The 27,896-nt window shown below is 59.8% G+C and overlaps 1 protein-coding gene across 2 annotated transcripts; it reads right to left on the bottom strand.

Annotated features, from left to right (window-relative positions):
- Nucleotides 1–665: 665 nt before the first annotated feature.
- On the bottom strand, nt 666–25,597 carry BCORL1 (BCL6 corepressor like 1). 2 transcript variants are annotated; one of them, XM_051789942.1, is made up of 14 exons: nt 25,450–25,597; nt 17,887–18,025; nt 15,484–15,574; nt 12,676–15,312; nt 12,212–12,377; nt 11,739–11,819; nt 11,151–11,582; nt 8,987–9,216; nt 8,680–8,886; nt 8,427–8,593; nt 8,152–8,297; nt 7,231–7,308; nt 2,908–3,061; nt 666–2,340 (listed from the first exon to the last, which is right to left on the bottom strand). In XM_051789942.1, the coding sequence occupies exons 2-14, from the start codon at nt 17,970–17,972 to the stop codon at nt 2,064–2,066; spliced, it is 4,752 nt and encodes a 1,583-aa protein (XP_051645902.1). In that variant the 5' UTR covers nt 17,973–18,025; nt 25,450–25,597; the 3' UTR covers nt 666–2,063. The 2 variants fall into 2 exon arrangements, with proteins under 2 accessions (XP_051645902.1, XP_051645892.1); XM_051789932.1 differs by lacking the exon at nt 25,450–25,597 and having other exon boundaries at nt 17,887–18,243.
- Nucleotides 25,598–27,896: the final 2,299 nt, after the last annotated feature.

The following is a 27,896-nucleotide window of genomic DNA, read 5'->3' as shown; positions in this document are numbered from 1 at the left end:
CCATCGTGCTCGCCGGTGCCTGGTCCATCGGGAGAAAGGCGGGTGCAGGGAAGGCCAGCGCCGGCAGGCAGAGAGGGAGAGAGCCCCTGCGCTCCTTCAGCCAAGCAGAGCCGTGCCCTTGGCCTCTCCCTGCCTTCTGGTGCTCCAGCTCCTCTGGTTCAGATCCCTGGGCTCGGTGCTGGCTGAATCCCTTCAGGTCCCTCCCTTCCACCCACCTGCCTCTGAGAGAACATTTCAGATCATAAATTTGGTGAGTTTTCCCTGCTGCTGCTCCCCCCTGCACCTCTTCGGCCTCAGGAGGAACCTCCCCAGCATGGTGGGGGTAGTAGCACCTGCACGAGCCTCTCTCCCCTCTGTTTTTGGGACCCTCCTTGACGGCTCCAGTGCTGAGAGCAGTGGGAGCAGCACTGTTTCCCCTTGGGGAGTCAGTCCTTGGTAGTGCCTGAGCAAAGCTTTCCTCCAAAGCTTTCCTTCCAAAGCTTACCCTCATCAGGGCATTCCTGCCACCCTTTACAAGGAAAAAGAATAACAATACCCAGAGGAGCCCCATGAGCTCCCTCTGCTCCCGAAGGGGTGAATGAAGCCAGACAGGGACTGGTTGCCTCACGGATGGGGCTGGGGGGATGCTGAGGGCAGACAGGGCTACCCAGCCATCAGTGGTGGCATCTGGCCATGGCCAGGCTTGGCTGCAGAGCTCCCATCAGCAGGGTCGGGCAGCAGAGTGCCCCCAAGTTTTTCTGGCTCAACCCTGTGCAGAGACATGGGCCCTGCAGATCCCACAGCCCCCACAGCCAACCCTCTCCCTTCCCTGAGCCACAGGCTCGAGTTGACACACATGGAAACCTGCCCAGACACAGGACACAGAAGAAAGGGCAGGAGACATTGGGCCTGATGCAGGTTTTTTCTGTACATCAGTGTTTTTGACACCACAGCCTGTTGCTGCATATAATAAAACAGAAATCAGAAAGAGCAACCAGAATACACACCCAAAGGCAAAAAACCCTCGGCTTAAAGAAGGTGCTGCCGGGCCCCCAGGGGGAGGCTGGCAGTGAGGGTCCAAGGGGGGGACACGCCTGCCCTGGCTGGGGAGAAACACAACACAAAGAAAAAAACGAACCAACAAAAAAACCCCACCCAAGGCTCCCGCTGGGGAGCGGGGAGAGCCGGAAATCCCCCGATTGTCCCGTCCTCAGTCCTGTTAGCACCTGTACAATAAAACTGTACCGGCCCCGGAGCGGAGCAGCCTGCCCGTGCCCGCTCCCTCCCGGAGAGATGCTCCCGGGGACACCGGTGGGGAGCGGGGCAAGGAGGGGGCTTCTGCCGTGGAGACAGTCCCTGGGGCAGGGGGACAAGCTGCCAAAGCTTGGGGTGTGCTGGGGGGCCGTGGGCTGCCCCTGCCCGGGCGGCAGCTGCCTGGGAAAGGGAGCAGCAGCACAAATGAGATGGAAGAAAGAGCCCGGGAGAGGATGGAGCAGCGGGGCTGGCTCCCGGCTGGGGCTGAGTGCCGGTGGCAGGAGCCAGCTCCAAAGCCAAGGGAAGGGGCTGTCCCCAGGCTGCAAGGGCCAGGACCCTCCGGGCCTGGCCAGCCTCGGGGCACGCTGGAGAAGGGCTGGGGGACGGCCTCATCCCCTGGCCCGGAGCTCACCATCACAGTGATACAGACTCAGCAAAAACAAAGAAAACATTACAAATTAAATACTAATTAAATAAATACTATGGAAGACGTTGGGAGGGGGAGGGCAAACGGAGAGGCGCAGTTCCTGGGGGTCCAGCGGGGAGGGGCGGCGGCTCCCACCACCCCTCGCTGCCCCTGAGCCCCGTGGAGGGGCTCCATCACCCACTGGGGCTGGATGGGATGGCAGCGGCAGCGACCGCCACTGCTCATGGCCAAGGGATCCCGGGAAGTCCTTGGAGGTGAGGGTCCTCCCTCCCCAGCTGCAGGAGACCCTGAGGAGAGGAGGAGTGGCTGCCCAAAGACTCGGGTCCCTGCTGCTGGCGCTAAGAGAGCTGCTTCCCCTTGGTCCTTATTATTGCCTCGTGATGCCGGGAGCGACCCGTCCCCGTCAGCTGCTCCAGGCCTGGTACTCCACCGCCGAGCCCAGCAGCTGCAGCAGCTCGGGCTCGTAGTGCACCAGCTCCACAGTCTCTGCCGTGCCCGGCGCTGGCTCGGGGCTCGCCGGCACCTCCTCCTGTGCCAGCACCTGGCTCAGGGACACCTGGCGCTGGAACTCTGCCCGGGGCAGCGTGGCGATCTCCAAGTGTGGGAAGCGGGCCTGGAATATGCGTGAGGACAGCTTCAGCCGCTTGAGCACATCCGAGAAGAGGAACCAGTTGCAGGGCCTGAGAGGACGGCAAGAGGACGGTGGGTTAGGGGTGGAGGGGGCTGTAGGCACAGTGCCCACCTCCCAGGGAGGAAAAAGGGGAGCTTCCTGACAGGCATGGCACAGGCACCCACGGCAGCAGGATGTGCCTGCCCACGGAGCAGGACTGCGTGGGGGGGAACCCTGATGAGCCTCTCCTGCTCCCTGAGAACATTCCAGGCTGCCCCAAGCGAGGCAGCACTGCTTCCCCAACTTCCCCAGCACTGCAGCCACAACTTCCCCTCTGTTGCCCAGAGCAGCTGTGGCTGCCCCATCCCCGGAAGTGTCCCAGGCCAGGTTGGACAGGGCTTGGACCAAGCTGGGATAGTGGAAGGTGGATGGCAAGGGGTTGAAATGGGATGAGTTTTAAGGCCCTTCCCAACCCAAACGATTCTGGATTCTGTGATGATTCTGTGAAAATAACCACCTGAGATACACCAACTGCTCTTCACCCTGTCGGAATGACTGACGTGCTGGACGTGGTGCCGCCTGTGCCAGGGCTGTGGCCCCCCATGTACTGCTCTCTGCTCCAGGGAAGGATACTCACCCCCGGGAGACGGACACTTGGAGGTTGTAGCTGGGAAGCAGTGGCTTGTCTGAGAACTCAAACATGAAGTTGTCTGCTTCTTGCTCCTCTTCCTCCTGGTCTGAACTCCCCGGAGGGTTGAGCAGAAGGTCACAGCCGATGGTGTCCTTCCCCTCTGCAACAGGCAGGACAGAGGTTGGCACCACTCACAGTCACACAGCAGCCAGTGCTGGCACTCCCTGGGGATGGCTCTGGCCGCTGCCACAACCCCACGAGCACCTTCCCACAACACCCCAGCAGCCATATGTGAGCTGTGTCTCTCCTGCTCTCCCCAGCCCCTCGTCCCAGAGGTACATGGAGTGAGTGCTGGCTGCTCTGCACAGTGAGACTCTGTTTGCTGACCAGGTCACGTGGAAAGAACATCCCAAGTCATCCCTCAGGTGTGCTGTGATCCCACAGGTGGGACAGGGCACAACCTGCACCATGAGCTACCCCACTGGCAGACCCTAGACTGTCCCTGACCTGGCCTTGGCCCCTCTGCCATGCCAGCACAGCCCTCCTCAGCCTGGAAGAGCCTGGAACAGTGAGGTAGGAGGTGGATGTAGAGAGGCTTTGCCTGCACAGGCCCTACTAAGGAAGGCACAGCAAGTGCTCTGCTCAAGAGCTTCTCCACCCAGATCCCACTCTCAGAACATCCAGAAGGTGATCCAGAGAAGCCAGCACCAGGGAGGACAGTCTTTGTTTGTGCCAACAAAGAGTAATCCAACCGAGCAAACATGAGGGGAAATTTAGGTTAGATATGCAGAAGTTCCTCTCTGCAAGGGTGGTGAGGCCCTGGCACAGGTTGCCCAGAGAAGCTGTGGCTGCCCCATCCCTGGAAGTGTTGGATGAGGCCTGGAGAAACCTGGCCCAGTGGAAGGTGTCCCTGCCCATGGCAGGGGGGTGGAACTAAACCGTCTTTGAGGTCCCTTCCAACCCAAACCACTCCATGATTCTATGACTTATAGAATCCACCCTGCAGATAAAAGCTGGCTATTCCAGGAGGCACCTGAGCTCCAGCAGGACCCGAGTCCAGAGGAGATGGAGAACAGCATGCTGGATCCATAAACCATTTAAAGACAGTAAAATTTCTTATTCACCAATCTGAAAAGCTCCTGTTGAAAAGGAGCTTGCTGCCTGGATTTTATTATTAAGAGGTATGAATAGACTTGGTTTTGCAGAGTGGTTTTGTACCAGTGAGATAATACCGGATAACTCCGAAAACTTCCAGAAAATAGAGTTTAGATTCTATAGAGAGCAGCCAGACCCAATGTGCTGGTGAACAAATAAACCAATCGTGTAAAAGTTCAACATCATGCATGAGAGAAAAGGCTAAAAACAAACAGAAAATCTTCTGGTTCGGGGAAGGTCCACACACCAGACTGCTCACCCGGCACGGATGGGATTCCAGTAGAGGAACAACAGCAGATGACAGGAGACACTGGTTCAAGCAGGGTCTCAGAGAAAAATAGAGTCATTTATTAGTGCTGCCAAGGGAAAAAAATCCCTAAGAAACAGAAAAGCAGAGTGCTGAAATTGTCAGAATTCGCTGTAGAATAGGACAAAAATAAGTGGCATGGATATTGATCCGATGTCGCTGCTGGCAAAGCTCAGATATTAGCACTGAAAAACCTCAAGTTTCTTGAGCAATGCAGGAAAAAGAGAATTAAATGCATTTAAAGTGGCAAAAATAGGGCCCAGTGTCTGTCCTGAAAGCTCAGTCCTGTCTGTCAGGAGAGCGAAGGCTGGGACAAGGACAGGAACATCCTGTACCACCGCAGGAGACAATCAGGTACAACAATGTCTGTCCCAGGTGGAGACAAACCCCAGAGTGGGACTTTGTGTCTGGAGCTCCAGCAGCACCAAGTCCAGGACACTGATGACTTTTCCACACTCGGACCTCAGAGATCCCACACCCTGGCTTCCCTCATTATCCTTCTGCCCCCAGAGATTTGCAGACTTCAAGGAAAATGTGGACAACATTCCTGCCTCAAAGAATAGCAACAGCTCGAGCAGGGCCTGGGATTTCTCCTCTACACTGAGGGACGAGCAGTGCTTCAGCTGGTGGAGCTGATGGAAAGGGAGACTCCAAAGGGATGATCCGGGAGGAGCTGTTTGCTGCCTGTGACAACTGGGAGCAGCTTGGTTATTCCAGAGCAGAACCTGCCTTGGGCTGTACCCACTCCAGGTGACCCGAGGCAACCGCTGAGGTATCTGAGCCATTTCAGGACACCCAGTAAACACGGTGTAAAGAAACCAACCCCATGTTTCAGACTCGGGCATCCTGCTTTTCCTGCAGCACTGGCAGCAACCGGCGGCAGTGCCTGACAGAGCACAGGTGACACAGGGTGACACTGCCACTGCCCCGCTGCTGTAAGCTGATCTCAGGAGGATGGCGAGCAAGGTCCCTTCCTGTGCCTGCTGGGAACAGACCTGGCAGGGCAAGGGATCACTTCCCAGCTGGGTTAGCTCCCGCCTTGCCAGGCAGCCTCCCAAAGGCAGCACGGGGAATGCTTCGTGGATGGGGCAGAAGGAGGGATGGATGCCCAGCCCTTGGACAGCAGCATGGCACAGCTCCATCTTGGGGTCTCCCTGAGCCAGAGATGGAAATACCCCACAAGCAACACCAAAGCCACGGGGCTCCAGAACCTTTTTGCAGCTGACATTTCTCCAGGGATCATCGCCCCCACGTCTGGGAGAACCTCTGTTCTCCACCTGTTAAAGCCTGGAGCACCAGAGGTGTGAACATCAGCCCAACCAACACTGGAAGGAACTTTCCAGTACAGAAAGGATGAAATGATGCTTCCAGGGAAGGGTAGAGGCAGATCAATGTGGAATTTGTCTGGCTTGTTAACAGCTTCAGGTTGCCCAGGAGAGAAGGAAAACCTGGCAGATGGCACCATGTGAGTAACAGGGACCCAGCAGAGACATATCCACAGCGGCCAGGACTCGGTGTGAAGTCCCACTGGATGAGGTTGGATGTGTGGTGGTCTTTCACCACTCCCAAATAAAGAAATACTCTGAAAAGCTCAATGAAGGTCCAAGCACAGGAAAAGAAGTGCAGTCCCCAGCTCTCCCCGTGGAGATTTTCCATGTGTTAGCCAAGGATCCAAGTAAGGCCCTTTGAGCAGTGGACTGCCATCACTGTGGCATCCTGGTCCTCCTCCACCCCCAAGTAACACCTAAAGAGTCAGTGATGGTTTGCTTACTGAAGAAACAATATCTTTCTTTTTGCCTACAGGGGTGGAAAACAGAAATGTGGGAAGACAGCAGCCTACAGCCTAAGACAAGAGCTTCCAGAGGAAAGGACACAAGCAGATACCAAAACTCAAGCACAAAGCTCTCTGGGCAACTAGGAACTCAGTAGTGACCAAATAGAGCCAAACTCTCCTATCCACGAATTCACACACCATTTTCCTTCCTTGTTTATCAGAGAAATCCAAGTGGGAACCAGTGATAAATCAAAAAGAGTAATATCTTTAAAAATATCACCAAAAATAGCTATTTTTCCTTCATAAAGGCTGGTGAGAGCTTCAAGAGTAAGAAAATTCGAGGAAGGAGGCTGAGGTTTCAACCATTTCCTTGGCAGGCCTGAGGTACAACAGCCTACAAACAGTGCTCTTGTTCCAGAATGGAGAGACATCAGGGTCCTCCAAGGATAAGTCCTCTACCAAGAGCACTCTCCTGAATGTATCAGATTTTTTTCATTTCTGGAAGGATGTTGGAAACAATGAAGGTGAGCAACTAAAATCAACAAGCAGCCTTTCAGCCTGCCAGGGGCTGGAGGGACTCCACTGTGCCACAGGCCCATGCCAGATCCAGAACATCTTCACTGGGAAATGCCTGGTGTTGTAAGAAGAGGACCTCTCCTGGATAAACACCTCCCCTCCAAAGCAGAGGAGAGGGATGGGCAGCTCTGGAAACCACGGAAGTTCAAGATTGCTATAGCTTGAAGGAAAGAGTATGTCCTTCACCTTCCTTGGGTTTACCTTGGTGACTGATTAGCAAGGGAGCAACAAGAACTACCAGGAGAATGACACGCTCCGGGACTGATATCCAAAGACCCTCAGGAATTACCAGCAGCACTTGGGAGCCCAGTCCTGCACTTGGAGGGATGCACATATGCAGTTTCCCACAGAAAAAATCCCTTTCAGGAGCAACTCCCAGCATGCAACACCACAGAAAAGTCTCTATCCAAGGTGTCAGTGGGGAGGGATGTGGACAAACCCGAGGGAACGATGTGTTGTCACCTGGCATCACCTCCTGCTCTGCTGCTGTCAGTGACCTGGCTCAGACTGCACTCACCTAGCACAGAGCTGCTGTAGAAGTCCCAGGCTGTCTGAGGGTCTCCGTCGGAGCGCCCCTGGAGATCTGACAGGTAATCTAGAGAGGGAGAATCGAGAGGGTTAATGGAGCAGAGCACAATCCTGGCGTGCATATCCACTGATCTGGGGGGGAGCTGCTCCACCCCTCCTGCTTTTCCCACTTGGGCAAAGGCTGAACCACAGCTTGCAGGAAGGGTGTCCCTGCTCAGGAGAGGACATCATCCTAGGCCCCAGGTCAGGAAATGGGAGCTGAAAAGGGAAAACAACTGACAACATCAAGTGGCTTGGAAAGAAAGGTTCTTAGGGTGGTCCTGGGCTCCAAATCAGCCCCCCAACACCTGCATGTGGAGTTGAGCCTGGAGGAGCTCAGACAGTGGGTAAACAGGATTTTTGGACACTGGAGATTTTCTGTCTTGTCTGTACCTGAGGACCACTACTACTCTGGCTGTCCCTTCTGTTGAGAGAACCCACAACACTCATCTTGCATGTACACACATGGTGCCAAATGCAGCCATAGGGAACCAAAATGGCCCTTTCTGTCAGCAGCACCATTTGGGCAGTGCTGCTTTTGCACAGAAGGCAGCACTGTTTGGTAGCAAAAATATGCTCACTTAGGTTAGGCAGCAGAACCAGTGGAACAGTGTCTCCATGCAGAGCACTGTCTTTAGCTGTGTGACCACAGCACCGTAACCTCCTTGCGCACTGAAGACTGAAAAGTGACTTTTATCTTATATAGGAAAGATACAACTCTACAGTTAAAGTTTGGGTGGTAAAAACACGCTTGTGTGACAGGACAGAGCTAAAATGATGAGTCACCTGCTGCTCAAGCCCTTTGACACCCAGACTTGGCCCTGCACGCTGCCAGAGGGGAAGGACGGGAGCGCTGTCACCTGGCACCTACCACAGAGGAAGCGCTTCATCACATCGCTGGTGGCCAACTTCACAGCTGTCTGCCCAGAGTACGTGGCCAGAGTGGGATCAGCACCATAGGAAAGTAGAAGCCACATGGTTTCCAGGTTGTCATTCGCTACTGCATCATGGACAGGCCTGCAAGGACGGAAGCAGAAAGAGACCGGGCGTTTGCTAAGGAAACGCTGTGGTTTGGGTTAGGACCGATTTAGTGACGACTGACAGCTCCTCCCGAAGAACCTGCCCTTGCCCGGGCGTGCCCCTCACCTGGTGCCGTCCTGGGCGCTGCAGTTGACGTTGGCGCCGTGCTCCAGCAGGATGTGCAGGATGTCGATCCAGCCGCGCGCGCAGGCCTCGTGCAGGGCCGTGTACCCCGCGTTGTCGCGGTGGTTCACGTCGCTGCTCTTCTTCTGCAGGCAGTACAGCACCACGTCCTGTGCCAAGGAGAGCACGGTGGCCGTCACACACTGGCCTGGGGGAGCCGGCGGGGGGCACGGGGCAGGGAGGCACCAGCACTCACCTTGTAGCCCAGGCGAGCCGCTCGCTGCAGGAGGGTCTCCCCTGCGTTCTTGTTCACAATCAGCCGCCGAGCGCCGGGAGGAACGTTCTGGGCCGTGGGTGATTCCGGGGAGCTCCCTGGGCTGACCCGATGGGACTTACAAAGTGTCCACAAGTCCTGGGGCTTCTTCGGAGAGCATGTTTTGGGCTGGTTGCAGCAGCCTTTCCCCTGGGAAAGGAAGGAATACAACTCCTTGACATGTGACTCACAGGAGACCCCTTCTCCCTCTTCTCCCCACACATTTTCCCCACATCCCTCCAAGCCATACCTTCCCCTCATCACAGATCCCTGCCAGGTGTTTGGTTTTGCATTTGCGTTTTCCTGATGGTTTCTCCAGCTCTTCTTGGACGGGAGAGCTGTCAGAGTGCTCCAGGAAGAAGCCATTCCGAAAGTCTGTGCGTCCTTGAGATTTCCGGGGGGATGGGGACAGCCTGCTCCTCAGCTGTAGCTCTGTGCCTTTACCCTTCCCAGACTCCTTCTGCTTCCGGTGCCTAAAATCTAAACGAAAAATGGGAATGAGGAGCTTTGGGCATTTTGTTTGGGAACAAACATTTCATTTCTAGGGGGGGATCTGGGAGATGTCCAGGTGGGTTGGTTCAAGGGACCGAGAGGATAAACTCCAGGAACAAAACTTTCCATTCTCTTAGAGACAATGCTGCCTCCAGTGCCACGGCAGGTTTTGTAGATCTCCAGGAGCAGCATCTTCAGATTCCACACTATACTGAGACTCTGAAGCCTCCACATCAAGTACCACACATAACTTCCACTTATGTCCTGCTATAAGCAGGGACCACAGATCTTGTACAGAAAAATGTGTTTGGACAAGATACCAAGGCAGAACCACAAACAAAATCTCAAAGCCAGCATGTCTCAGGTACTGTTGTGCTGTTCTGGTCTCCACACCTCAGGAAGAATGGAGTGGGAATGGAAAAGGTAACTAAAATGATGCAGGAGTGGAGATGTCACCCAACAAGAGAGACTGTGACTCCTCAGTCTGGAGAAGAGAAGGTAGAAAAGGATGTGACCAAAATTTGCAATAATCCTGAAAGGGTGAATCTTGCTCACTAAACCCTGCAGCACAAGACTTACTGACACTCAATGAAATGAGTAAAAGATCAGTTCAAAACAGACGCTTCAGGCTCCACTGCCACTGGAGGTGGCTTCAGGCCTAACTTCTGAATCCAAACTACTGCAGCTCACCTATCTGAGGGCCAAGCAAGCACCCCCTGAGGAAAACTTGACAAGCAGACACTCTCAACATGTGTGGTAAACCTGCTGGAGAAAACCCTTCTGAATGCTGCTGCACTCAAACCTCCTTCCAGGCTCCTATTCTGAACAGGAGGCATCCTGAGAGCACCCCCGAGTAGCCAAGATGCCGGGAAGCCCATTTGAAACTTTGTTCCTGGTCTGACAGAGGCTCTCAGACAATGAGGTGATAGTGTAACACTGCTGAAGCAGAAACCTGGCTTGAGAGATCAGCTGGTGGGAGGACAGCGGCCACCTCTGCTCCTCAGAGCGGTTCAGCAGCACCTCAGCCTCTCCCAAGAAGTGTCAGTCTGAGCTTGGAGGTGGCAGAAGGCAACAGGTCTGTGGCCACCACATCCCCTCCAAGAGCACAGCCCAAGTTTGTGGAGGGCTGGTAGAAGTGCTGTCCCTGACAACTTCTCCCCCCTGCAGAAGTTGCCTTTGTGACCCCGGACACAGCTACAAGCTACAGGCACACACTGAGCCATAAGACACCAAGGGATGTGTGTCCCTGCACAGGGAGAGGGGACTGTAGGGACTACTGCCCTCAGGGAAATGCTGATCACGGGTTTAGGTTTAGGCCTGGCAGTTGTGGAGGAAGGAGCAAGAGCAGTGGCAGAGCAGAGACAGGCACAGGCGGGCGCACGGCGTGCTCCTCCTCGCACATACAAAGCACAGAGAAGGGTTCCTCCATCACTCCACTCTTGTTAATCCTCTCACCCTCCTGCTCCCTGGTGCAAATCTGCAAGTTGCCTTCACAAAGCAAGACAAAGCCAAGAGCAGCCCAGCTGAATCGTGATGGTTCCATGTCCCTCTGCGCTGGCCCAGAATGCTGAGCAGTGCTCCCAGAGGCACATGGCTTGTCCAGAAATATTCCACTGTGCTACCTCGTTCCATTCTTGTTTTCCCATGCCCTCTGTCTTAATCTGAGGGTAAGATCAGTGTCTAATTAGCCACATAAATTGCTGTTTACTGCTCTGGAATTTACTGCAAATGTTTCTGAAAGAAGAGCCAATTGACTGAAGTGGCCCATGCTGTAGCCATCAAGTAATTAAAAATGACAGAGTTTCATCATTACAAAAAAAAACCCTGAAAACCAAAATCCCCCCAAAATCTCACTGTAACAAAACAAAAAATCCCCACACTGGTTCCCAGTTTGGCACCAGAACCCCCTTCCCAGGTTGTACCTCCTTTGGATTTCCGCCTCCGGTGAGGATAGCCCACTTGCTCCTCCTCCCGCTCAGTCAGATATTCCCCTGTCTGGTATTTCCGACTTTTCTGCCGTCTCCTTTTCTTCCTTTTGATGTGGCCGTCTTCCTCCTCCTCCTCCTCCTCATTGGGCTCCCACAGCTGCCTGGGTGATTCTGCTCTCCAGGGCAGCTCGCGGGTCCTCCTCGTGTAACAGCTGTTCCTCTCGGACGCAGATCTGTCCCTGTCCCTGCGGCTGTGGCAGTGGGATGTCCTGTGGGATTTGCGCAGCTTGCGATGTTTTGAGGATGTCTCCTCCTCCTCCTCTTCCTCCTCCTCTTCTTCCTGATCCTCCTCCAGCAATGGCAAAATCTCCTGACTGGTCACATCACACTCTCCCGTCACACCAGCAGAAGAGCCAGCGACGCTTCCTGCAAAAAAGTGGGATTTCTAGGTGACAAAAAAGCCAAGAGGTTCCACAAGACAAAGCCTTAAAAGCAGAACAGAACACAGAGACAAGGCCACATGAAAAGGGAATGCTCCCAGTCCACCCAGGACTGCCACTGGGGGCCCTGACACCAACTCACCTGACTGACTGCGCGTCCGGCTGCTCAGCACCACCGGAATGAAATCCCGAAAGTTGTTCTTGGGCTTCTTCTCCAGGTAACCTGTGAGGAAAACCGAGCCTTGAGAAAACACATCACGGGCCTGTAGCCTGGGAAGGGTAGTGCAGTGCTCCCACAGCAGGAGCTGCTGTGATGGGACAAGGGGGATGGCTTTAAACTGGAGGAGATCGGTTTAGGTTGGATATAGGGAAGTTTTTGACAATGAGGGTGGTAAAACCCCGTCACACAGGTTCTCCAGAGAGGTGCGGGATACCCCATCCCTGGAAACATCCAAGGCTGGGTTAGACAGGGCTTGGAGCAACCTGGGCTGGTGGCAACTGTCCCTGTCCACAGCAGGCGGTGGAACAAGATGAACTTTAAGATCCCTTAAGGGATCAGTTCGGCCCCTCAGGCAGCCCGACCCTGCAGCAACCCCCTGCCGTTCCCAAGAGTACCTTCCTCATGGCCGTCCCCTCGGTGTGCCGGAGATGGGCACTCGTTCTTCGCTGGCCTCCTGCGCTTGCGCTTTACCCTGAGGCTGTTGTGATCCGTGATGGAGCCCAGGCTGCCTCGGCCTTCCCGCTTGCTGAGCTCATGTGGATTGTCGTGGTGTTTTTGCCACTGTGAAGGGAGGACACAGGCTGAAGCTGGAGCTGCCAACTGACCGAGCTGGAGCAGCACAGAAGAGACAAAACTCCGTCCCCCACTCATCACACTGGTGCCCTCCAGTGTTTTTGACACTCCAGATCCATTTTTGCCTTGGATAACCTGCGGCACAGGTACATTCCCCCACAGCCAGGCAATGCCCAGAGCATGGGTAGAATGCCCTGTGCCCTCAGCCGTCCCCACCATGAGCGCTCCCTCCTCTCCCCCACCCCACCTTTGCCATGACCCAGCAGTCCCAGCCCGTCCCACCCACCTTCCGGCCATGCACGCTCCGGCTCCCTGACTTGCTCGGGGACTCCTCGCCATCCTGGCCTTGGCACTTCAGTCTCTTGTGGCTCTGCCTGGTATCCCCGTCGTGCTGCCGCTTGGCCTTGCAGCGCGTGCTGCCCTCCTGCTTGATCTGTCCCGTTCCTTTGAGCTTGGCCTCGGTGAAGGCCTGGGGAGCAGCCCCGGCCTGCAGGCAGGTCACAGACGGAAAGGACACGTCACACTCCACTCGCTCCTTCTTGACCCTGCACAGATCCACCTGCCGCACACAAGGGAGGGGCTCCGCAGCCGGCAGCTCCTGGGAGCCCTCACAGCCCGGCTCCTTGCGCTGGCTCTCCGCGGGCACCTCCGGCACCACCCGCAGGCCCTGCTGCCCAGCCACGGGCAGGTCGTGTGACAAATATGCCGCTAACACTTGGTTTTTGGGTTTTGCATCTGACTGTTTGAGGCTACAGCTCCCCTGGGGAGCCTCAGTCTGTGCGTTGCCCTCCTGACCGGAGCCAGCCTCCGGCTGGGTGCACTCCTGACTCTTCGGAGCGTTGTCCAGCTTTCCTGTCCCCCCTTTCCCATCCAAAGCGCTGGTCTGAAGAGCTGGACCTGCCTCCAGCGGGGCTGGGTTGGCCGGCTCCTCGTAGGGCTTGGGCAAGACCCGGCAGCTCTTGCTCTTGGCTGTAGCTTCCCGTTCCTGAGGTGAGAGCCGGGGCAGCCCCTCCAGCAGGCTCTGGGCAGCCGTGCTGGGCTCTGCGGGCTGCACACTCGGGAATGCCGGGAGCTCACCTGCTCCAGCTGGCTTGCAGGGGCTGCTCTGGTTTGGGGGCAGCTGTCCTGCTGTGGAGATGCCGATGGAAAGCAGAGGGGTTTGATGGTAAGGAGACCAGCCCAGAGGCAGAAGCTGAGGATTGGAGGGTTTTCCGTTGACAGGGCATCGTGGGTAGACACTTCCCTGGACGGGATTCCAGGTGGAGATGTCCTTGGACTGACACAAAGGAGCTCCTGGAGCAACTCTGCCATGAAGTCTTTTGGCAGGATCCTGCTGTCCCTCCGCGATGACCTGGTTGGCCTTCTTCCCACAGGGAACACTGGCGCTGCGGGGCTCGCCCTGGTCGATGATGGAGATGGGCTCCTGCTTGGGCAGGTGGCGCGGGTCCCTGCCGAGGCTCATGCTGGGGTCCTTGCTGAGCAGCAGCGAGGCGGGCACTGGGTTGGCGACGCCGACGTAGGTGCCGGGAATGGTGCTGATAAGCGTGGTGTTCTTCACCCAGGAGCCCTGCTCGCCGTTGCGCAGAAACTCAGGGAAGATGACCAAGGGTGGGGTGGTGCCAAGACACGAGGTGACGCTGCTGCCTGCGGCCTGGGCCGCGCGCTGGGACTTGGAGAGGACGGTGGTGAGCAGGGCTTTGCCGCTGGTGTGCACGGGGGTGAGGATGGGCATGGGGGGAGTCTTGCGCTGGCTGGGCGGGGGCAGTTTCTGGCGGTTGGACTTGGAGGAGAGATCGAGAGGCATCTCACTATACTCTGGGGATGAGACCATCTCACGTTCCAGCTGGGGAGGGGACTTCAGAGGAGACAGGGAAGTGGCAGCCCCTGGAGCGTGTGGCTCGGGAGCTGCTGGAGCTCTGGCCTGCGCTGTGGTGCCGGAGGACGGAGCGGCACTCCCACCCGGTGCCGCCGGTGGAGCCTGGCTGGAGGGCAGGGCCGGGCCAGAGGGCAGGGCTGGGCCAGAGGGCAGGGCCACGCCAGAGGGCAGGGCCGGGCCAGAGGGCAGGGCCGGGCCAGCACTGGACAGGGGAGCACTCTCGGCCGCAGCCTGGGCACCGCTTCCACCTGAGGGCGGAGGGCAGCTGAGCTGACTCACCTCCACAGACACCACTTTGGCATCCGAAGCCAAGGGCCTGGTGACAGAGAAGGTGTAGGGGTAGGAGCGCAGCTCTGGGGAAGCGATAATGCCTGGCAGGCAACGCTCGTGCAGGTAGGGAGGCAGCACAGGGAGGGTGAGTGTGGAGGAGACCCCCAGGGTGGCCGGGAGTGTGGCCACGCTGAGCGGCTGCCCACAGCTGGGTGGGGGGATGTACACCAGAGACTGGCTCGGGCTTAGCACCGCACCAGCCTGGAAGGACAGGGGCAGCTTTTGCATAGCAGGGGCCTGAGACGGGGGAAAGCACACCCTGTTCAATGTGAAGGTGGCAGGAGTGGAGGCAGAGGTGTTGCAGCTGGAGACAACCACGGACAACGTCCCTTCTGCCAGCACGCCTGGCCCTTGTGCTACAGTGCTCGGGGGGGCTTTCTCCTTCCCAGCAGACTCGTTCTCTGGAGCCACGGAGCAGGCTGGGGCAGCATCAGCCTGCTTGTCACTGGGAGGATCTGCTGGTGTCCAGGCAGTGTCAGCACCACTGCTCTCCTCCTCCACAGCTCTGGGGGTTGCTGGCTCCTGCCCTCTGCCATCCCCCTGACCTGCCAGAGGGCCCGGGGCATCATCCGTCACAGTCTTTCCTGCACTCTCCGGGTTTGGGTTGGGATCAGGTGGCTGCTCCTCCAGTTTGGGTCCAAGCTTTTCCTCCACCTTGCCATCAGCATCCAGCCCCTGGGCACTGCTGCTACCACCGCTGACTGCTGTGAGCTCCACCTGCAACGAGAAGGGAGAAGGTGTTCCTGGGAGCCGTGCAAGTGGCTCCCAGAGAAGCAGGCAGGATCTTCCCACCCAGGACACAGAGGCAGAAGCAGCAAATAGCTCTGTTTGGCCTGTTCCATCAGGGAATGGCCTTCTTGGACCCTGCCATGCAGGCAAAGAGCTCACCTCGGAAAGGCTGCTGCTGACGCAAAACTCTTGAGACCCCAAATGCTGGGAGCTGCTCGTTTTAGACTCCTCATCAGAAAGGGGGGCTCTCCTAGGCAAGGAAAAAGACACAGCATTACAAAACCCCGAAATACCCTCCCCGGCATCCCATCCCTCCCTGTCCCTGTGTGGGACAGGGCAGCAGCTGTGCACCTTCCTTACCCACGGCCAGCCCAGCCCTCCCCACTGTGCTGTGCCACAGCCCAGAGCCACACACCCACTCCTGTCCCCTCTGCTTCCCATTCTGACCCATCACACCTTTCCAGTCCCATCCTCCCCTGAGCCTCATCCTGCTTGTCTCCCCTTCCACAGGCACCTCGTTCCTGTTCCTCCTGCTTGCTCCCTGCCCTGGCACCCCCAGCCCAGCAAAGCTGGCTGTGGGATCTCCCTCTGGTGCTAAAGCTCTCTGGACTCAGGTGGCCCAGATAGGAGCAGCGGGTGTCCACAGCCATCCCGGTGTGCCACGTCCTGCTGACCAGCATGTCTGACCCTTTCACTCTGGAATATGATTCCTGAGTGGAAAGCCTGGATTCAGGACAAGGACTGTGACCTCCCTGGGACACTCCTGCCCTGGCAGTATTCACCGGACAGCATTTCCCCAGTGTTTAAGGGACATTGGGAAAAGCTGCTGGTGCCAGGATAAAACAGATCAAGTCTGGATTCTGTACATTACATGATTTCAGCTGGATTTGGTCCCTACATCCTGGGCTTTCACAGCAAAGTCAGAGACATGAGCTATGGGTGCAAGCTTCCTCCCTGGGCTCTGCACCGCCAGTGCCGGGATCTTGCTCCACACCCCTTGCATCAGGACCCTGCTCCGGGCTGCCTCAGTACTGGGACCCTGCTCCGTACCCGCAGCGCCGGGACCCCGCTCGCGGCTGCCTCCGCGCCGCCCGCACCGACCCTCGGCTCGATGACAGCTCGCTCAGTTCCTCCGGGCGCTCCCGACCACGCCGGCGCTCCCAGCGCTCCCCCGGACGCCCGTCACAGGCCGCGGGGCGGGGACGGCGGACGGGGCCGGGCCGCCTCGGCGCAGCCCGCGGCGGGGGGGGTGAGCGGGCCGAGGGGCCGGGGCGGGCGGGGGTGCCGGGGGTGCCGGGGGTCCCGGGGGTGCCGGGGGTCCCGGGCCCGGCGCGGTCCCCGCGGGGCCGGGGCGGCGCCGCGGCCGAACGCGAGGGGGAGCCCGAGCGCAGCCGCCCGCCCGCGGCCCCGCGGGGCCCGCCCGGGCACGGCGCTTCCCGGCGCTTCCCGGCGCTTCCCGGCCCGCCGGGACCTGCACGGACCCCCCCGCCCAGCCCCCGGCAGCCGCCCCGGGGCAGCCCCGAGGGCGGTGCGCGGCCTCCGCCCGGCCCTGCCGAGGCTCCTCCCGGGGCGGCGGCCGCGGGGCAGCCCGTGCTGCCCGCCCGCGATGCCCGCCCGCGGGGTAGGGCCCGCGCGGACGGGGCACAAGCGCTGCCCGCGATGGGATGGGGATCGCGGATGAGGGAGCGCCCGCTCAGCCCCCTCTGCCCAGACACTCCAAAATTTGACGTCTATTGTAAGCTCGGAGCGGCGCCGAGAGGTTCGGCGGGTATCGCCATCGCAGCCCTTATCTGCGTGGCGCAGGGCGCCCGGCGGTGCTGCGGGCGGCAGATCAGCTCTGCCCCGAGCCAGAGTCGGGGCTCGTCCCTGCCCACCGCTGATCCAGCGGCCTCGGGGGACGCCCCGCTAAAACCCTCGGCACTCCCGGCCAGGAATGAGAGCCACGCGCTGCCTCTGCACACGTAAAAACCTCCCTGGCTCCGGCAAACGCGTGGAACAGACGTGGTGGGCTTGAGGAAGCCACAAACTGGTCGGTTCTGAGAACAAGACCCCCCAGCCACGGGAATGAACGGGCGATGCAAAGCCATGGGGACTGCCAGGAGCTTGGCTTGATCGATTCTGCCTCCCAGCCACTAATCCTCCCTAATCTCCTGTTTGGTGGCAAGTCACAACTCTCCCATCTGATCATTTGGTTGGTACAAACTCTCCTGGGTCACCAAAAGCTCTTGGTTCAAGATCTTTTCCTTCCTTAGCTTTGAGAGCACAGGTCTGGTAAAGCCAACAGCACATGCAGAAAACTTGGCCTTCACCATCAAAGCTGTGGAGGCAACACAGCCACGCACAAGCAGAGATCCTCTGCAGAGACTTCGCTGGAGGCACAGGATGTGGGGACCCTCCTGCAACACCATCACAGCCAACACATCCAAACCCTCCCTGCGGCTCATTTGCACCTCGGGCCATTTCAGACCCCAGCAAGTCATTTTCTCCTCTCTCCTTTTTCCCAGCAAGTCACTTTCTCCTCTCTCCTTTTTCCCCCCCCCGCCCACCGCCCACGCACCTCACCTCTCCTCGTTGAGGCCACACATGCGAATCCGCTCTGTGCTGGTCCAGTTGTGCACCCCGCTGTAGAGAGGTGCTGTAGAGATCATGACAGCTGCTCCTCACCCTCTGGGACCTGCTGGGGCTCGAGGGGCCGCTCTGCCTGCAAAAGGGAAACAGAGGGTTCGGAACTCTCCCCGGGATGATCCCTTAAACAGTGCTCCTGGGAAACTCATCCCCAGCTTCGCTGCCAGGCAGACACGGAGTGATGCCCCAGGATGCCACAAGTCTGGGAGAGGGCTAGAAGGAATCAGCAGTGCCTTGGGACAGAATCCACTCATCCTTGCACTAAACAATATTATTGCCAAAAAACCACTGGCTACCCCAAGAGTTTCACACAAATGTCTTCACACACACACACACACACACATATGCACACACACACACACATGCACACACACACACACACACACACATATGCACACACACACACACATGCACACACACACACACACACACACATATGCACACACACACACACATGCACACACACACACACACACACACATATGCACACACACACACGCACATGCACACAAGCATCCCTCGAAACATTCCCCCACTTTTCTCCTCCCTCCAGAGGAACCTCCAGTGCCGGGAGCCGCCAGGCAGAGCTGTACCAAGGCGATGGTCTGTGACAGCACTGACACCCCCGAGGCTTAACAGGACTAAAGCAGTGTGTGGCGGGTCCAAGGGGCAAAGCCTCAAACAAGAGGGGGTCTGGAGGGAGCAGAGGTTTGCCAACAGTGCTGCCAAGGGATTATTCCCCTCCCTTCGTCAGGAAGGTGCTGGTATTCCGTGGAGTTACGGGTGGAAAACAGGAGGGAATCCAGAGATTCGGGAGCATCCACGACGCACTGTCGGCTGGGTGGAGCTTTCAGGGGAGAGCGTCGCAGCCAATCGTGCAGCGCTGGGTGTTGGAGCATTGAGGAGCTCTGCTGCTCCAGGGAAAAGGCAGCGCAGGAAGAGAGGATCTCCTGCGCTAACAAGTGGACTCAGCCGAACCAAGCAGGACTGACTGCAAAAGGGAGAGAGATGCTATCAAGGAGGTTCAGAAAAATACTAAACCCCAGAGGTAAAGCAGGCACAGAGCCACAGCAATGCTCTCTGTGCAGCGGTGGGAGTGAGAATGAGCTGAAAGCAGCACGTGATCCCAAATCTCCGTCGGATGTCTTTTCCCTGACAAACTCCTGGCGACACCAGCTCTGCATGGGACGAGCAGCAGCTTGTACCATGAAAGGAGCCACACAGGGACCTTCTGGCCGGCAGCTCAAGGGACCGAGCAGTGGGACTGAACGGCTCCTCCTAACGCAGTTCTGCCGGGTGTCCTCACTGCAGCCTGAACGTGCCAGTGGGGATCCGCCGGAGAGGAAAAAAGGGCCAGGCACACGGGAGAAACGGGGGCAAGGCAGCTGGTGTGCCAAAGAGAAGCGACGGACCCATCTGCACGTACGAGGGCACAAGTGAGCAAACAGAGTACGGAAATCAGAGGTCGGGGAAGAGGGGAAACCTGCTAAAAACACACACTGTGAGATGGGAGAAATCCTCAATAGCGACGGGGGAGCCGGGCAGACGCCGAGGCAGAGAGCAGGGTCATACCCAAAGAGAACGAGGTGGCTTGGAGCAGGAAGGGGAGGAGTCTTTCGATGCTTGGAGAGAAATGCAACATAAAGGAAATAGGGGAACAAACAATCTGCGGGGATTTCACCATCTTAGGCTAAACTGAAAGAAGGGGAGGAGGAAGGTTCTGCCCCCAAGCACAGCAGCAGGACAGATGTTCTGGGGGGAATCAAAAGGGACCTTCTGTGCAACGGGGGAAGGGGATGCGTGTGGCTGCACAACGTGGAGCAGGAGCTGGGGACAAGCAGAGATCAGGCATGACCCTGGAATAGGTCTGGCAAGGGAGGAGTGATAACGGGGTGGTACGAGGAGCTGGGAGAAACAGCACGTTTGGAGTGCTCAAGTAAGAGCTGGTCCAAAGAGCAGGCACGACAACCACAAGAGGAGAGCTGGGAGGACACAGCGACAGAGATCAACACTGTTTCATGGATTCTTGGCCTCTATCCTCTACGGACAACGTGGGACACGTGCCAAAGACAGGCATTTCGCAGGGAACGAAGAAGAACAGAAGAGGAAAAGAATCCAGATATGAACTCAGAGAAGGAATAAAACAGGGGCCAAGCACCAGATGTGGGTTCAAGCACAAACCAGCAGAGCAACAGCATCCTTAAGAAGGCAGACCAGGGAAATGTAGGGATGAGCAGCCTCCCAAGGCCAAACCAGAGAGAGCAAGTGCAGCCTCCCTGGGTCAGAACACTGTTAGCCGAGTCGACACGAGGAAACTGAGCAAATCTCCCATCTACACTGGTGCAGCTGGAAGCGACTTTAAAGGGATGTAATTAAACTCGTAGGAAACCCTTGGAGAACACAACTAGGGCATGGCTTCACGTGCCTGCCTTCGAGTAGAAGAAGCTGTTGAAGAAACTGTTGAAGCCCTTCTCTCCCCTCACCCCTTCAGTCATGTTACTGAAGCCCTGCAGTGTCCCGGTAAACTTGACCAGGGAGTTGACCTCTGTTTAAAACCCTTTTTTCCTTTATCTTTCTCCTGGCTGGACTGGTTTTAACCCATACCAGCTCCTAGATCAGCTTCACCAAGAGGGAGAGAGGGCACAGCCTGGCACAGACTCTACTTAATCCACAACGTCTGCCAAAGGAAGTGTATACGAAACCACAGTCTTATTTTGATTTAGCTAAATAGGTGCTCAGCCAATTCTAATTAACGCCAAAGCAAACGAGTTTAGAATGAAGTAAGAACATCAACGCGGCGTTCTGCGTGGGGAAGCTTGTGTGGTATTAAAGCACCTTCACCTCCCAAAACAGAACGTGCCCTAAGAACTGCGAGCAAACTGCGAGAACACGCTCACCTCCAACGACAGGCTCTCAGAGAGGCTTGCAATGAAATTAACACAGTGAATTAAAAGAAAAGGGGGTTTTGTTCATTAAGGCAAAACCTCTCATCCTTTTGCAAAAGGAGAGGATGCTCCTCTGCGAACCTGCCTCTTCCAGGCTCCAGGAAAAGCAAAACAGAAGAGGTTTTCCTTGCAGTGAAAGCTTGCTTTTACTCAGGTTAGCAATGACTTGGTCATTGCAAGGAAATTCCCTTGGATTAAATCAAGAAATTGCTCTCTTTTCTGAAATACCACTGTATGATGATGGAAACAAGTTTCCTCAGTTGAAGGTCTTTGGGAATGGATATTTTCTAATCACTATCTCTACACATAGCCTCCTTGCACTAAAATCCCAACAGCACCAAGACAACCATCGTTTCAGTGCAGGCCAAGCCAGGGTTGCAGACAGGCTCCCCTGGCCTTCACCAACCAGCTCCCACCGCTGATGAGAATTAAGCCCACGGCACCTCCGTGCTGACCCCTGTTAAATCCTGTCTGTTCCCTGGCTCTCAGGGATCCCAACTTGAGTTGCCCGAGGTGAGACTTCCTAATTGTTTCCCACTGCAACACTGCCCCTCACACTCACACCTCCCACCCACTGTTAGGCTGTTCCAAAGGCATTGCAGAGTAGATTCAGAAGCCATCCCTCCCAGTGACAGAGATCCCTCGGCCGGATCAGGTCCCTGACCTGACTCAACACTCAGCTCCTCAAGCCCTTGCCTTGGCAAACATACTAAGCAACTTCTCAGGCTGGCACCAACCTGCCAGCCACAAGTAGCCAAGGGTTTGCTAGTCACTGGGGAGTTTGGTGCTATTGGTGTTTGCCCTCACAGATGTCACAGCTATGTTGCCACCTGGTCTAACTCACTTTGATCAGATTAACCAGAGCCATGACCTCCTAGAGCGTCCACCTTACGGTACCTGGGGTGGAGCCAGGCCCACTGGTGCAGGAAGAGGGCTTTTCCCTGCTCCTCCCAGAGGCAGCCACTTCATGGTGCAAACACATCTCTCTGTAGGACCGTGCTGCCCTGATCCCCCACAAGAAGCTTTCCATGTATTTTCCTGCTCTGTACGTTTCCAAGTACTAAAACCACTTGGAGGTCAAGGTGTTTACCCTTCCTGTCCCCCATCCCAGCCTTGGCACATGAGCTACACACCAAGTGATGGACACTGTCCCCGCTGCAGCCTGTCTAGGCAAGTGTGAGGTGACAGGTACTGAAACAACAGCAGCCAGTCTCCTAAAATCCCCCAGCACAAGGATTCCCTCCACCTGGCTCCAGGCAGGCACATCATCCTCAACGCAGGTGGGAGAGCACCAAGCAAAGACCCGACCAGCAGCAAGGCGCACCACTGCCAGAGCTCAGCCAACAGCACGAGTTCACTCAGGGAGAACATCAGCTTTGCCTTTCCCCCTGCACAAGTGGCAGCCACGGCATGAGCCAGATCTGGGGATCCCACTGCCAGTCGCTCAGTGAAGCTCAGCTGCTCTGGAGCCTTTAGGGACACAGTAAATGCTGCCCCTTCAGTGGTGCCTCCACCCTCGCTGGCATTGAGTGGGCTAGCGGGGCAGAGGAAGGAAAGGGACTTCCCAGCCTTAGGGTATGGAACAGGAGAAAGGCCATCACATCCCTCTGCAGCAGGAGTTGGGGAGGACACAGTGGCTGCCTTCCCATGGCACCGTGTGGCTCCTGTGGCCAGGGGACACTGCGGAAGGCCGGGAGGGATGCACTTTGACCCTGGAAACACACCTGCGGGAAACACCTCTGAAACATTCATTCCCAGAGCAGCAAAGCCTTGAAGGAAGGGGGTTTTATCCCCTGGATGGCTACAAAATATAAAATGAGGTCAGCTGCTGGAAACTCAAGTGGGATTCTGTGCTCAGAGTGCAGCCGGCCACTTTGATGGGAGCGGGAGCAGCGGAATGAGGCGAGATGTGCCCTGTGGCTCTTCCCGGCACTCAGGTGGGCCAGAAGGGAACAGTCTGCAGTGACAGGCAGGTCTCCCTTCCCTTGCCATAGTTTGTTCACTTTGGCAATTCTTCGTTGCCATTAGTAACACAGGCAAGGAACTATATTTGTTTTGATATGTGATGGCCTGGTGTCCATTGAAGGTGCAGAGGGCTGGAGTGAGTGCCAATCCCGAGAGCTGCCCAGGGCGCCTCAGCTCCAAGCACCGCTTTGAAAACCCTCTGGAGCAAACTGCTGACAAAAAAAAATTAAAAATTAAAGAAAAAATTAAATCAGAAGCCTCATGACAGCCCTCTCACAGGACTCACAGCGGGCACGATATGCAGCAAGGGAAAAATTTAAACTAGAAAACTGAAAGAGAGAGAACAGTTTATCTTATATTATGCTACCACTCACGCAAAGGTCAGAAACTGTAGGAGAATGGACCAGGAATGACTAGAGTGGCACAAAATCCAGCAAGGATGGGCCAGGCCATCTCTGTGGCTGTCTGGGCAGAGTAGTGCCCAGCAACAGTGGCCCCGAGCTGGGTTTGGTCCCCGCTGCCTGCACAGCAGCCCCGGCCGCTGCGGAGCTGAGCCAGGCTTTGCCTACACGCATTTGCTTAAGCTGATTTAAAGACACAGTAACACCACATGTAATTATATATCCTCGGCATGATGAATTGGAAATAAAAAAGAGAAAACCCATCCTCATTTCAGAAAAAAAAAATAAGTTTGCTGCACACTGGGCAGTGCTGTGATAATCGGTCCCAGCTGCTGGACAACTGGTGTCACTAAAGCCTCGCTCGCCTGCAACAACCAGGCTTGTCCCCATCAAAGCCCACGAATTTTTAAGGACTGAAAAAGAGCCATTAAGGGATGATAACATTCAAAAATATCTCTGACAAGGTGCATATTGTCCAAAATCCCACAAGCAGAGCACAGCCTCCTTTGCCCAGGAGCCAGGCTGGCATTCCAGAGCCCAGAGGTTCCAAGGTTAGCTCTGAAGGCCAAACCCCATCAGAGCCCGGGCTCTGACATCTGGAATGCGCCTCCAGACCCAGGTGACAGCAACAGAGCCAGTGCCCTCGACAGGCACCACACAGCCTCCAGCCAGCCACGGGACCAGGAGCAGCTGAACCCAAGGGCTAGCCAGGGTGATGGAAGCGGCACAGCGGGAAGGAAAGGGAAGGAAGGGAATGAAAGGCTGCTGCAGAAATGGCCAAAAAGATGCAGAGGAGCTGCGAAGGGCGCAGGATGCACCGGCCCTGCCCTGGCACTGATCCCCAGACTCCGGGGGACGAGGGTGCTGGGGAGCAGATGCTCTGCGAGAGGAGAAACTTGCTTCGTCTCTATTTTAGCCTGGAAGACCTTTTCCCAGCGCTGCTCTGAACCGGCCTCACCCAGGCTGGGATGAGGGCACCGATGTCGCTCACCGAGGAGCCAAGACCCCTCCCGGTACCGACCACACCGCCGCGGGAGGGCTGGTTTCCTCCCCGGTGACAGCGGCAGGAAGCGCCGCCTCCTGAGCCCGGTCCTGCCGCTGCCCGGCCATCACCGTGGGCACGGGCGGGGGGACCGGCCGCCCCCGCCGCCCCGCCCCGGGCGCGGGGGGCGTCGGCGCGGAGCGGCACCGCCCCGGCCCCGGCCACAGCCCGCCCCGAGGCCGGGAGCGCGGGGGTTCCGCGGCCGAGCCCCCCGCCCGCGGCACGGCACGTCCCGCTCCCGAGCCCCGCGAGGCCGCGGCACGGCCCACGGCCCCGCGGGGCGGGCACCCCCCCGCCCGGGACACGGCGACCCCGCGGCCGTTCCGGGGGCTTCGCCCCGCACCCCGCAGCCCTACCCGGGGCCAGGCCCCGCGGCGCTGCCCCGCGCCGGCTCCCGCAGCCCCCGGCTCAACAGTTTGCCCCCGGGGCCGCTCCCCGGCGGAGCGTCCCGCAGCCCCGGCGGCCGCGGCCGGGTCCCCGCGCTGCCGCACCGGAGCAGCCCCGGACATGGAGGTGGCGGCGGCCGCGCTGCCCCCGGGGAGGGCTCTTCCGCCACCGCCCGGCGCCCGCGGTCGGACCGGCCCCGGGCACGGTGACGGCCGGGGCGGGCTCGGGCCACGCCGCCAAACTCCGCGAGCGCCCGGCGCCGCCGTCCCGCCGCCGCCCCGGGAGCGCCGCGCTCCGCGGCCGCCCCGCCCCGCCCCGGGACCCCCCGCACCGCCCCGGCAGCGGCAGGTGCCGCCGGTGCCGGAGCCGGAGCCGCCGCGCCGGGCAGGGCAGCGGCACCGCCGCGCCGTCGCGGGGCGGGGAGCGGAGCCGCCGCCGCCGCCCCTTCGCTGCCCCCCGCCCGGCGCTGTCAGTGCCCACCGCCCCGCCGCGCCCCCGCCGCTGTCCCGCCGCAGGACGCTGCCGACCCCCCCAACCCCGCACCCCCCCCCGCGCCGCCCCGCCACCGCCCCCGGGGGTGTCCCGGGACCGTTTCCATGGAGACCCCGGCCGGACGGCCAGGAGGGGGGGTCGGGCCGCCCGCTGCCCCCCCCCCCGCCTGCCCTCGCCGACCGTGGGTGCGGGGCGGCGCGGGCCCGGGGTGCCCGGGCAGCGGGGGCCGGGGTCCGGCGCGGGGCGGCGCGGGGCAGCGGGCACGCACCTGCTTCCCGAGGCGGGCGGGCGGCGGAGGGCGGCGGGCCGGGGCGGGCCCCTGCCCCAGGCGGCGGGTCGGACCCCGGGCGCTGCGAGCGGCGGTTCGGCGGCGACGGCGGCGGCGGAGACACTGGCAGCGGCAGCCGGAGTGTGAGGGCGAGAGCGAGCCGCGGCCGCGCGGGCTGCCGGGAGCCGTAGTCCGTCCGCCGGGGCCGGGAGCCGCCGAGCCGCCCCGCGGACTGCGCGTCCCGGCGTGCCGCGCGCCCCGGCCCGCGCGGGGGGGCCGGTCCGGAGAGGGAACGGGCGGGCGCGGGGAGGGAGCGAGGGAGGGAGCGCGGGGAGGGAGGGAGGGGGCTCCGCGCCCGGCGCGGCCCCGGGAGGGGCGCGGGGGGGAGGCCGCCGCGCCCGGGGCTCGGCGCGGCACGGAGCGGAGCGGCTCGGTACGGGGGGGGAACCCCACGCACACACACGCCCCGCACACACACACACACACCCGCCCGACCCCGCGCCGGGGCACCGGCTCCCGCACCGGGGAGCGACGCTCGCTCCGCACCGGGGGGAGGAGGAGGATGGAGGAGGAGGAGGAGGCGGCGGCGGGGGCGGGCGCTCGCTCCACGCCCGGGCAGCGTCGGGCGCCCGGCAGCGGGCAGAGCCGGACGGGCAGCGCGCGGCGAGCGCGGCGCACGCAGCCCCGGTGCCCGCAGTCCCGATGTCCCCAGCCCTAGAGCCCTCAGCCCTGGTACCCGCCGCCCCGATGCCCTCAGCCCCGTGCCCGCTGCCCCGGTGCCCCCCGCCCGGTGCCCGCCGCCGGGCGCGGCCGTGGGGGGGGGTTGTCCCCGAGCCGGTGGAGCGGGCGCGGACCCGCCTGTCCAGCCCAGGTGGGCGCAGGGCCCCTGCCCCGGCGACGATGCCGCTGAGTGACCTCCCGGGCCCGGTCCCCCCCCCTGCCCGATGCCCCGCCGGGCGCGCAGCGCTGCGGGGCGGGGGCGGCCCCAGGCGGGGGTCGAGGCGCCTCCCCCACGCCATGCGGGGCACCGAGCGGCACGGCACGACACGGTGCAGCGGCCGCAAGTTTGTCACCAGCCCCCGCCCGCGGCACCGGGGCCCGCAGGCCCGGAGGCCGCCGCACCCCCCGCGGTGCCCGGCCGGGCCCGCCCCGCACCGTCCCGCACCGCCCCGGCGCTGACAGCCTCGCCCGGCCCGGGGCCGCGCCGCCCCCGGCCCCCGCACGGGCCTCGGAGACCGGCGGCCCCGCAGCGCCCTGGCGCGGCCCCGCCGTGCGGGCACCGGCTGCCCGGCCCGGCCCTGCCCGGCCACGCCGCCCCGGGCCGTGCCGGGCCCCGCGCAGCACCGCCCCGTGCCCGCTCCTCTCCCCCGGCCCCTCGCCCCGGCCCCGCCGCCCCCCTCCGCCTGGCCCCCGCGTACCGGCAGCTGGGGGGGCCGCGGGGGTCCCCGTTCCTGCGCGACCCGGAGGGGAGGGCGGGATCCGGCCCCCCCGGCCCACAGCGCGGGGGCTGCGCGGGGCCGGGCAGTACCGGCTGGTCCCGGGGCAGGGGGCGCGGTGCCGCCGCTGCCTCCCCCGTCCCCGAGCGGTGACACCGCGCTCCGGCGTGGAGCGGCCCCGGGGGCGGGTGGGGGCCGGGGGCTGCCCGGGGCCGGGCCCCGCAGGGCTGCGGGGTGGGCTCAGAACGGGGCGGTGCTGCGATCACCGCGGGCCCCGATCCCGCTTGGGCGCCGGGGGGCCTGGTGGATGTCACCGTCCCGTGCCCGTGGGGTGCTGCTCGGACCCCCGTGGGCTCCATTGACGATCCCTGTGGGGTCCGTGCTGCCCTGATGCCTGCAGGACCCGTTTACTCCCGTGGTTTTGGCCCATGAGGTGGTAAAACGTCTCTTCTCGGCTCAGCGTCTTCCATGGCCAGGGTCTCTGAGAGGTGGGCACGGGCGCCAGGGTGTGGCCACCCCCGGCTGGCACATCTGGTTGGCACCCACACCCTGGTGTCACCTGCCGGGAGCGTCCTCTGCAGCCTCAACCCCAGACCTTTCCAATGCCTAAGGAGAGGAAAAAACATCTTACACAGGGATCGAGCTCCAGTTTTTGCCGGAAAGGTCGCAGCAGCCTGGGGTAGGAGACGGCCCCTCACCCCTTTGGGGGTGTAGGGCCTTGGGGAGCAGTTTAGGGCAAGGGTCTGTGAGCAGGAGGGTGCTGAGTGTGCGGGGCATGAGACCTGGGAATTGCAGGCAGCACTCTGGGGGGTGGCAGGGTGAAACATGGGACTGGCAGAACTGTGGGAAGACAGAAGCCGGGGCTATGCCAAGGAAGGCCATGAGGGAGGAACCTCTTCCTGCAGAGGGAGAATTACTCCACTTCTCCCCATCATAGTGTACCTTCTCCTGCTGTTGCCTCCAGCCAGACTGCAGAGGAGATGCTCCAAGAGGTGTTTCAGGCTGGGTGAT

This window comes from Manacus candei, unplaced genomic scaffold, assembly GCF_025592945.1.
Source record: "Manacus candei isolate 608988 ecotype Guabito, Panama unplaced genomic scaffold, ASM2559294v1 h1tg000003l, whole genome shotgun sequence".
NCBI classification, from domain to species: domain Eukaryota; kingdom Metazoa; phylum Chordata; class Aves; order Passeriformes; family Pipridae; genus Manacus; species Manacus candei.
Note: the sequence above shows the minus strand (reverse complement) of the source record. Positions and strands in the feature narration are given on the sequence as shown.

What these genes read in the sequence shown, in the direction of transcription:
- BCORL1 (XM_051789942.1), bottom strand. Translation starts at nt 17,972, where the DNA reads ATGATCTCTACAGCACCTCTCTACAGCGGGGTGCACAACTGGACCAGC. An exon ending in TGTGGCCTCAACGAGGAGAG is followed by an intron (nt 15,575 to 17,886) that starts GTGAGGTGCGTG and finishes TTCCTTGCCTAG; the next exon opens with GAGAGCCCCCCTTTCTGATG. An exon ending in GGATCTGTGATGAGGGGAAG is followed by an intron (nt 8,887 to 8,986) that starts GTATGGCTTGGA and finishes TTCCTTTCCCAG; the next exon opens with GGGAAAGGCTGCTGCAACCA.